We start from the raw sequence: 9,827 nt of genomic DNA on the forward strand, positions 1-9,827 counted from the left end.
GTGATAATATCAAGGAACTAAACTAAAGCTTTAAGTCAAAGGAATCCCTTAAACAAAGGTTCATGGTTAAAGAAATGGCTCGGGTAGCACCCCGCGCGTTCGGAAGGTTTAAGTTAACTTGTACCTGTGGGATAAGACTAAGAGTGTATAATATGCTAAGAATAATGTGTTATGAGGTATTATAATATCACACTAGTCACATGTTAAGTTTTGGAGTCAAGCAAGTTGCGAAATAAAGGTCGGCAAAAGTTATCGTAAATTTCTCTAATAAATTTTCTAAACTTTGGGTCAAATGTATCAGATCATTTCTCCCAATATATAAAGAGTTATGGGACTCACAACCTACCAAATCGAAGGTCTATGAGTCTAGTTTGCAACCAAAGAAATCTCATATCAAACCAACATTGGAGTAAAAAGTTATGAATGTTTTACCGCGGACTGTCCGGGCTGAAATCGGGTCGCAAATCGGGTCGGGTCAAACAAGAGGTATAAGTCAGAAAATCCGACTTTTAAGACCCCAAAACATTTCATCTTCGTCCCAAAACAGTGAGAAATCTTAAGAGAGGGTTTCATGGTGTTCTTGAGTGATTAATGTACGTTTTTAATGATTTCTATCGTTAAAGTTTGCCCCCGTACCTAGAAGCGCAATCTCTACACTTTGCAATCGTTTTTCCCTTCTATTAGCTATGTTTGGAGCTATTTTTGGAAGATAGGAAATTGTTGTTCTTGCTGGTTCTTCAGGATTTATACTTGATTTTCCAAGGTAATCATCTTGGGAGTCTTTTATGATCATTTTTATAAAGTTCTACGGACGTTTCGTCAAGTTAGGGTTATATGGCAAATCTGCCGATTTAAACTCATTTATGAACTATTTATAAGTGCGTATAAGCTGCATATATATAGTGGTTTCGAAGCTTAGGACGTAAGGAACAACTTTCGTGAAGGAACTACAGGCACTCGGACGTTCGTTGGAGAGGTATGTTAAGGCTAATCTTCGTCCTTCCTTTTAGCACGAATTTTGGGAAATTCCTAAGACGCCAAATGTGATATTTTACTATTTTGTTGCTAGAAAGACCTTCTGTGAAAGGCATTGGTATCGTAGCTGAAGTATTTTCATGATGCTATTAGGTTGATATTCCACTCGTTCGATTAAAAAAGGTATTCGACATCTATATATGTCATTTTGTCGACTTTCTTAAATATATGTCCATATATATGAATTCTTATTCGTCTTTGGGTTGTGTAACTTAAAAATAAAGGCATTTTGTATTTGCGATCAGTCCTTCTTCCTTGTTAAAGTGTATTTTAAAATCTCTAAAGTGACACGTCGATTTCAAAATTTTCAAATATAATTTTTATGTTTAAACTACTAAAACATTTGATTTTTTTTTTGAAATACTTTCTTTTACTAATTATCAAGAAATCAGGTATAAGGACTAAGTGAAGCACCTTAAGCTTTTTATGAACATATTCAGAGTTAAGTTATTTTTTTAAAAGTCGAGTTAAATTTTCAAACTTATTAAAAAAGATATGAGGTTCCACGAGACATTTGTATGCGATACGAATGTGATTATGAGATTATGAGAATAAGAGTACCAATGAGCCAAGGTTGGCTAAGTTCTTGTTATGGCCTATTATGTGCATTCAAAGTTCATATCATACATGACATATTATGCATGGACTTCGAGCTATAATCGGAGGTAAGGGGCCTATTTGCCCGAAAGACTATATATATTGTACAGATGGCCACAGGTTGGCAATATGATACCGGTTAGCTACCGGGAGAGACCGCCATTGCTAGCATTTGGTTGGGTATGTCATGCATTTACATCAATATATATGTATTCACGACATACGATTACACGAGCATACCATGCATATTTTATTACTATGAGGTCGGATGTCGGCCATGGAGGTTATCAGAGTTTCAGTGTCAGGTGGTATCTTTATTACCTTTTTACATCAGCTATGTATGATTCTACTTTCTTCCTTACATACCAGTACATTTTTATTCGTACTGATGTCCCGTTGCCTGGGGACACTGCATTTTTGTTTCGTGCGTGCAGGTCCAGGTAGGGACTCTGATCGACCCCTCCGCTAGGATTTCGGGGTTCAGCTATGAGTTGGTAAGCTCCACCTCTTCCTGTAGCTTTCATAGGATGGTTACTTTTGTTGTACAGTTTGGATATAGTTGGGGCCTTATCCCGACAGTGCTTATGACACTCTTAGAGGCTATTGTGGACACAATATTCTGGGTTTCTTTTTTTTTTTTTTGCTGCTTTCAGTCTCCAGCCCATAGGCTTGGCATGTATATATAGGTGTGTAGGCATGTATGTCTTCAGTCGCGGCCTCGTCGGCCAGCTAGTATTTTATTATTTTGGCTTGTCTACCTATGTTTATATGGCTTATTGTTATTCATGTCATAACCTTACGGTCCAGGCTTAGTATTTCAGATGTTGTGCTGCCCGATCTGTTGGGGCCCCAGTCTAGTTAGCTAGTATGTTTAGTGGCTAACCCGATCGAATACAGTATCGAGTGCTAGTCGTTCCTCCCCTAGTTTGGGGCGTGACAAACTTGGTATCAGAGCAGGTCGTATCCCAGGGAGTCCACAAGCCGTGTCTAGTAGAGGCTTGCTTATGGGTGTGTTGTGCACCACACTTATAATCAGGAGTCTATGAGGCATTTAGGAATGGTTACATTTCTTTCAATTAATAGATCGTGCTATAGAGCGAAGTTATAAGAACATATGAAATCTAAATCGTTCTTTGTGTTTCCTATCTAACAGGCTACCTACGCTCAGGAGATGGCACAACGAGAGATAGGTATGGATCCGGGAGAAGGTACCAGTCGTTCCCCACCGGGTCAGAGGGATAGATTTCCCTTAGAGGCTCACAGTGAGTCTCCAGTACCCCTAGTTTCAGCTTCCCCAGCACTTGTTGGAGCCCAGGGAGATGCAGTACCCCCAGCCTCACCAGTTCCATTGGTACCTGAGGCAGCTAGAGACACAGGACCTCCAGCACCTATTGTTCCCCCATCAGAGACTGGGGAGCAGGGGATGAGGGAGGCTGTTCAGTTGCTGACTAGGATGGTTTCTATTCATGAGCGACAGCTAGAGTCAGGAGCAGATGCCCGGAGAGATCGGATAGGAAGCTCGACGGTACGAGAGTTTCTTCACTTGGCCCCTCCATTATTTACAGGATCCAGTTCCACTGAGGATCCCCAGGACTTTATAGACCATATGTATAGAGTATTGAGGGTGATGCATGCCTCCGTCACCGAGGCTGTGGAGTTGGCTTCTTTTCGACTACGTGATGTAGCCGTCCTATGGTATGAGGCATGGGAGAGATCTAGAGGACCTGATGCTCCGCCAGCAGAGTGGGAGGACTTCTCTGAGGCTTTTTTAGCCCATTATTTGCCTCGGGAGGTTCGGGAGGCCCGTCTTGACCAGTTTCTTAGCCTAAAGCAGGGGATATGAGTGTGAGGGATTATAGCCATAAGTTTAATTCTTTGGCAAGGTATGCACCAGATATAGTACGTACCATGAGGGCTAGAGTTCATCATTATGTGGATGGTTTGGGGGATCATCTGATTAGAGATTGTAGGGTTGCATCCCTATCGGATGATGTAGATATTTTCTGCATACAGGCTTTCGCTCAGACTATAGAGGACCTTTCCCGTCGGATTTGTGATACTCGCAGGGATAAGGAGCAGAGTAAGTGGGCTCGTACTATGGGGTCTTATAGGGAGCCACGAGTTGATTTTAGGCCCCCACTCCATCGATATCCACCTCGGTCAGCAGGTAGTTTCCCACCACAGATGCAGGGCCAGCGGTTTGATCGTTATATTCAGTCAGGACCGGGGTAGAGCTCAGGCCAGCCTGAGGGCCGTCGACAGGAGCGTTCTGCACAGATGAGACAGCTTACTCCTCCATGTACTCAGTGCGGTAAGCTGCACACCGGGCAATGTAGACAGGGTTCGAGTGCATGTTTTCATTGTGGGAAGACAGGACATTATATTAGCCGGTGCCCGGGGTTAGGCAGAGGTACACCAGCTCAGCCTTCAGGATTCACAGCAGCCTCTTCGCCCTCAGTCGGTGCTCCCCGACCAGGTCCACAGTCTACTCAGGGCCGTGGTAGGGGGAGAGGTGGAGGAGACACCTCAGGTTCTAGTGGTGGCCAGAACTGCTTTTATGCGCTCACAGGCCGACAGGATTCAGAGGCATCCCCAGATGTTGTCACAGGTATATTGACAATACATTCTCATGCCATTTATGCATTGATGGATCCCGGCTCTACATTTTCATATATTACTCCATTTATTGCTGGTAAGCTTGACATGAGATCTGAGTTGTTGCCACAGCCAGTTGAGGTGTCTACGCTAGTTGGCGGTCCATTTTTCTAACTTAATTTTTTAATTATGACTAAGTGTCTCATTTCACTCTGAGTTTTTCCCGGACCCGAACCAGAACCAACTAACCCGATATAACATAATATAGCTGAATAACACAAAAAGAAGTAGAAATGGAAAAAACGGGGCTATAACTCTCGAAATGATCGGCCGGGTCGTTACATCTTTCCCCTCTTAAACATTCGTTCATCCTCGAAGGGGTCTAGAAACATACCTGGAGTCTCGAATAGGCGTGGATATCTGCTCTGCATCTCCCGCTCGGTCTCCCAGGTGGCCTCCTCCACAGGCGGACCTCTCAATTGCACTTTCACTGAAGCTATATCCTTTGACCTCAACCTTCGAACCTGCCGATCCAAAATAGCCACCGGCTCCACATCATAAGTCATATCACCCTCTAACTGAACCGTGCTGAAATCCAAAACATGAGACGGATCTCCAATATACTTTCGGAGCATGGAAACATGAAACACTGGATGCACACTCGACAAGCTGGGTAGCAAGGCAAGCTTATAAGCCACCTCTCTTATCCTCTGAAGCACCTAAAAAGGCCCAATGAACCGGGGGCTCAACTTGCCCCTCTTCCCAAATCTCATAACACCCTTCATGGGTGATACCTTCAGCAAAACCTTCTCCCCAACCATAAAAGACACATCACGGACTTTCCTATCCGCGTAGCTCTTGTGTCTGGACTGCGCCATGCGAAGCCGCTCCTGAATCAATTTCACCTTATCTAATGTGTCCTGGACTAAGTCTGTACCTAAGAGCCTAGCCTCACCCGGCTCAAACCATCCAACCAGAGATCTACACCTCCTCCCATATAAAGCCTCGTACGGAGCCATCTGAATACTCGACTGATAACTGTTGTTATATGCAAACTCCGCGAGTGGCAGAAACTGGTCCCATGAACCCCCAAAGTCAATGACACAAGCACGCAACATGTCTTCCAATATCTGAATAGTGCGCTCGGACTGCCCGTCTGTCTGAGGGTGAAAAGTTGTGCTTAACTCAACCTGAGTACCCAACTCTCGCTGCACGACCCTCCAAATTTGCGATGTGAACTGATTACCCCTATCTGAAATGATGGAAACTGGGACACCATGCAGGCGAACGATCTCTCGGATGTAAATCTTAGCCAACCGCTCTGAAGAGTAAGTAGTACCAACTGGAATGAAGTGCGCGGACTTGGTCAACCGATCCACAATAACCCAAATAGCGTCGAACTTCCTCGAAGTCCATGGGAGCCCAACTACAAAGTCCATAGTGATCCGCTCCCACTTCCACTCTGGGATCTCTAATCTCTGAAGCAAGCCACCCGGTCTCTGATGCTCGTACTTAACCTGCTGACAGTTTAGACACCGAGCCACAAACCCAACTATATCCTTATTCATCCGCTTCCACCAATAGTGCTGCCTCAAATCCTGGTATATCTTCGCGGCACCCGGATGGATGGAATACCGCGAGTTGTGGGCCTCCTCAAGAATCAACTCTCGAAGCCCATCTACATTAGGCACACATATCCGGCCCTGCATTCTCAGCACGCCGTCATCACCAATAGTCACATCCCTAGCATCACCTCTCTGAACCCTGTCCTGAAGAACGAGCAAGTGAGGGTCATTATACTGACGCTCCCTGATACGGTCATAAAGAGAAGACCTGGAGACCACACAAGCCAATACCCGACTAGGCTCCAAAATATCCAATTTGACAAGCTGGCCTGCTAAGGCATGAACATCCAATGCCAAAGGTCTCTCTGCTGCTGGAAGATATGCTAAACTCCCCAAACTCTCTGCCCGGCGACTCAAAGCATCGGCCACCACATTGGCCTTCCCCGGATGGTATAAAATAATGTTATCATAGTCCTTAAGAAGCTCCAACCATCTCCGCTGACGCAAATTAAGATCCTTCTGCTTTAACAGATACTGTAGACTCCGGTGATCAGTATAGATCTCACAATGAACCCCATACAAATAATGACGCCAAATCTTCAAGGCGTGAACAATGGCTGCTAAATCAAATTCATAGACATGATAGTTCTTCTCATGGGTCTTCAACTGGCGCGAGGCATAGGCGATCACCCTACCCTCCTGCATCAAAACACAACCAATGCCTATCCTCGAGGCATCACAATACACGGTGTAAGAACCTGAAGCTGATGGCAGAACTAACACTGGAGTTGTGGTCAAAGCAGTCTTGAGCTTCTGAAAGCTCTCCTCATACTCATCCGACAACCTGAATGGAGCACCCTTTTGGGTCAATTTGGTCAAGGGCGATGCAATAGATGAAAATCCCTCTACAAAGCGACGGTAGTAACCCGCCAAACCAAGAAAGCTCCTATTCTCCGTGGCTGAGGACTATCTAGGCCAACTTTGCACCGCCTCTATCTTCTTCGGATCCACCTGAATACCCTCGCTGGACACCACGTGCCCCAAGAATGCTACTGAACTAAGCCAAAACTCATATTTGGAGAACTTTGCATAAAGCTTCTCCTCCCTCAATCTCTGCAATACAACCCTCAAATGCTGAGCGTGCTCCTCCTGGCTACGAGAGTACACCGGGATGTCATCAATGAATACAACGACGAATGAGTCCAAATAGGGCTGGAATACACTGTTCATCAAATACATGAACGCTGCTGGGACATTGGTAAGCCCAAAAGACATCACCAAGAACTCATAATAGCCATATCGGGTCCTGAAAGCTGTCTTGAGAATATCTGAATCCCGAATCTTCAGCTGGTGATAACCGGACCTCAAATCAATCTTGGAGAACACCCTCGCTCCCTGAAGCTGGTCGAATAAATCATCAATACGAGGAAAAGGATACTTGTTCTTGACTGTGACCTTGTTCAACTGCTTTTAATCAATACACATTCTCATGGAACCATCCTTCTTCTTCACAAAATAGAACTGGTGCACCCCAAGGTGACACACTAGGCCGAATAAACCCCATATCAAGGAGTTCCTGAAGTTGTTCTTTCAATTCCTTCAACTCCGCCGGTGCCATACGATACGGTGGAATTGAAATGGGCTGAGTGCCCGGCACCAAATCAATACCAAACTCAATATCCCTGTCAGGCGGCATGCCCGGCAGGTCTGCAGAAAACACATCCGAAAAATCACGTACCACCGGAACAGAATCAATGACAGGAGTCTCTGCACTAATATCCCTCACAAAAGCCAAATAAGATAGGCAACCCTTCTCAACCATGCGCTGAGCCTTCAAATATGAAATCACCCTACTTGGTACATAATCTACAGAACCGCTCCACTCAACCCTCGAAATTCCCGACATAGCCAATGTCACCGTCTTAGCGTGACAATCTAGAACAGCTGACATGGAGATAACCAATCCATACCCAATATCACATCAAAGTCGACCATACTGAGCAGCAAAAGGTCCACTTGGGTCTCCAGAGCCCCAATAGTCACCACACATGACCGATATACGCGGTCCATAATAATAGTATCGCCCACAAGAGTAGATACATGTACAGATAAAACTAAGGACTCACTGGGCATACCCAGAAAATGGGTGAAATACGAGAAAACATATGAATACGTGGAACCATGGTCAAATAATGCTGAGGCATCTCGGTGACAAACTGAGACAATACCTGTAATCACAGCATCTGAAACAATAACGTCTGGTATGGCAGGGAGAGCATAAAAACGGGCCTGACCAGCCCCTGATCTGCCTCCCCCTCTCGGGCGACCCCTAGCTGACTGACCTCCACCCCGAGCTGACTGGGCGGGTGGTGAGGTAACTGGTGCTGTAGTCGGAGGCTAACTCCTCTGCTGAGATAGACCTCCATGACGACGAGGACACTGCCTCCACATATGCCCAAGCTCCCCACACTCAAAACAACTCTCTGGTGTTGGCGGCGGAAACTGAAGGAACCCCTAGCACCGGGATGACTGGTAGAAGAACCTGGCATGGAAGAGCCCTGAACAGGTGGAGCACGGGACGAACTCTAAACTGGAAGGGCACTAAGTGATGAGTGGCCCTGATGAGAACTGTGAGAACCATGGTCAGATAATGTACCCCGATGAAATGGCCGAGCTGACTGAGCCTATCTGAAATGACGACCTCTACCGTGCTGGAACTGACCCCCAAAAGGAGCACCGCTGAATCCACCCTGACCACGAGGCCTCTTGGCCTCCCGCTCAACCCTCTCTTGACCGCGAACCATCTCAATCTGCCGAGCAATGTCGACAACCTCATCAAAGGTAGCACCCGAAACCCGCTCCCTGGTCATGAGCAACTGTAGCTGATAAGTAAAAAGGCCATCAATAAACCTCATGATCCTCTCTCTGTCCGTGGGAATCAACCATATAGCATGACGGGCCAACTCAGAGAATCGCATCTCATACTGTGTCACAGACATATCGCCCTGGCGAAGCCGCTCAAACTGTCTGCACAGCTCCTCTCTGCGAGATCGAGGCACAAACTTCTCCAAAAAGACCACGGAGAACTACTGCCAAGTAAGGGGTCCTGCGCCAACAGGCCTATGCCTCTCGTAAGTCTCCCACCATCTGAGTACAGCCCCAGAAAACTTAAAGGTAGTGAATGAGACCCTACAAGTCTCCAGAATACCAGCAGTACGGAGTATCCTCTATTACCTGTCCAAAAAGTCCTGAGCATCCTCTCTCTCTGTGCCACTGAAAGGTGGTGGCTGAAGTCTCCCAAACCTCTCCAACCTACGCTGATCATCCTCAGGCATAGCAGGAACTACATAATCCTGAGCAATAGCAACCGGCTGGGCTGATGGTAGCTCTAGTGTCTGAAGTCCCTGAATAACCTGCTCGGGTGTGCGAGCGATGGGAGTCTGAGTGCCTCCCTGGCCTGAGAAGTGGTTGCGGCCGTCAAAATAGAGACCGCCTGAGCAAGGCCAGTACACGCTGTCAGAATCTGAGCTAGGGCCTCCTGAAGGCCTGGAATCACAATAGGCACAGGTGGTGCCTGAGCTGGTGCATCAACAACTGGAACTTGGTCCTGATCTGGGACAACCGGTGGATCTGCAGGTACTGCCCCAACTGTTGTACGGGCTGCACCTCTGCCCCTACCACGGCCTCGGCCTCTCGCAGCCCTGACTGTTGGTACTGGTAGCTGGCCCTCCTGACCGGTAGCACGAGTCCTCACCATCTGTGAGAGAATGAAACAAGAGATGTTTAGTTACTAGAATCAACAGATTCGCACGACAAAAATTCAAGAATGTGGAGTTTCCTAAAGGTTCTGCAGCCTCCTGAAGATAAGTACAGACGTCTCTGTACCAATCTGCAAGACTCTACTAAACCCGCTCATGACTCGTGAGACCTATGTAACCTAGGCTCTGATACCAATATGTTACGACTCAAACTAACCTCTATCGTGATGACGCCTATCGTGGAACTAGGCAAGCCGACTCATTTTTTAAAAAAAAT

The 9,827-nt window shown here is 46.3% G+C and overlaps 1 protein-coding gene across 1 annotated transcript; it reads left to right on the forward strand.

Moving 5' to 3' along the window:
- The first annotated feature begins 3,909 nt into the window (after nt 1-3,909).
- On the forward strand, nt 3,910-4,401 carry LOC138907994 (uncharacterized). Its single transcript, XM_070198623.1, has one exon. It carries the CDS (start codon nt 3,910-3,912, stop codon nt 4,399-4,401), a length of 492 nt encoding a protein of 163 aa, XP_070054724.1.
- The last annotated feature ends 5,426 nt before the right edge of the window (nt 4,402-9,827 follow it).

The sequence above is a fragment of the Nicotiana tomentosiformis genome, chromosome 3 (assembly GCF_000390325.3).
Source record: "Nicotiana tomentosiformis chromosome 3, ASM39032v3, whole genome shotgun sequence".
Taxonomy (NCBI): Eukaryota; Viridiplantae; Streptophyta; class Magnoliopsida; order Solanales; family Solanaceae; genus Nicotiana; species Nicotiana tomentosiformis.

Bases quoted from the DNA above. Each gene is read 5' to 3' on its own strand.
- LOC138907994 (XM_070198623.1), top strand. From the start codon at position 3,910: ATGAGACAGCTTACTCCTCCATGTACTCAGTGCGGTAAGCTGCACACC.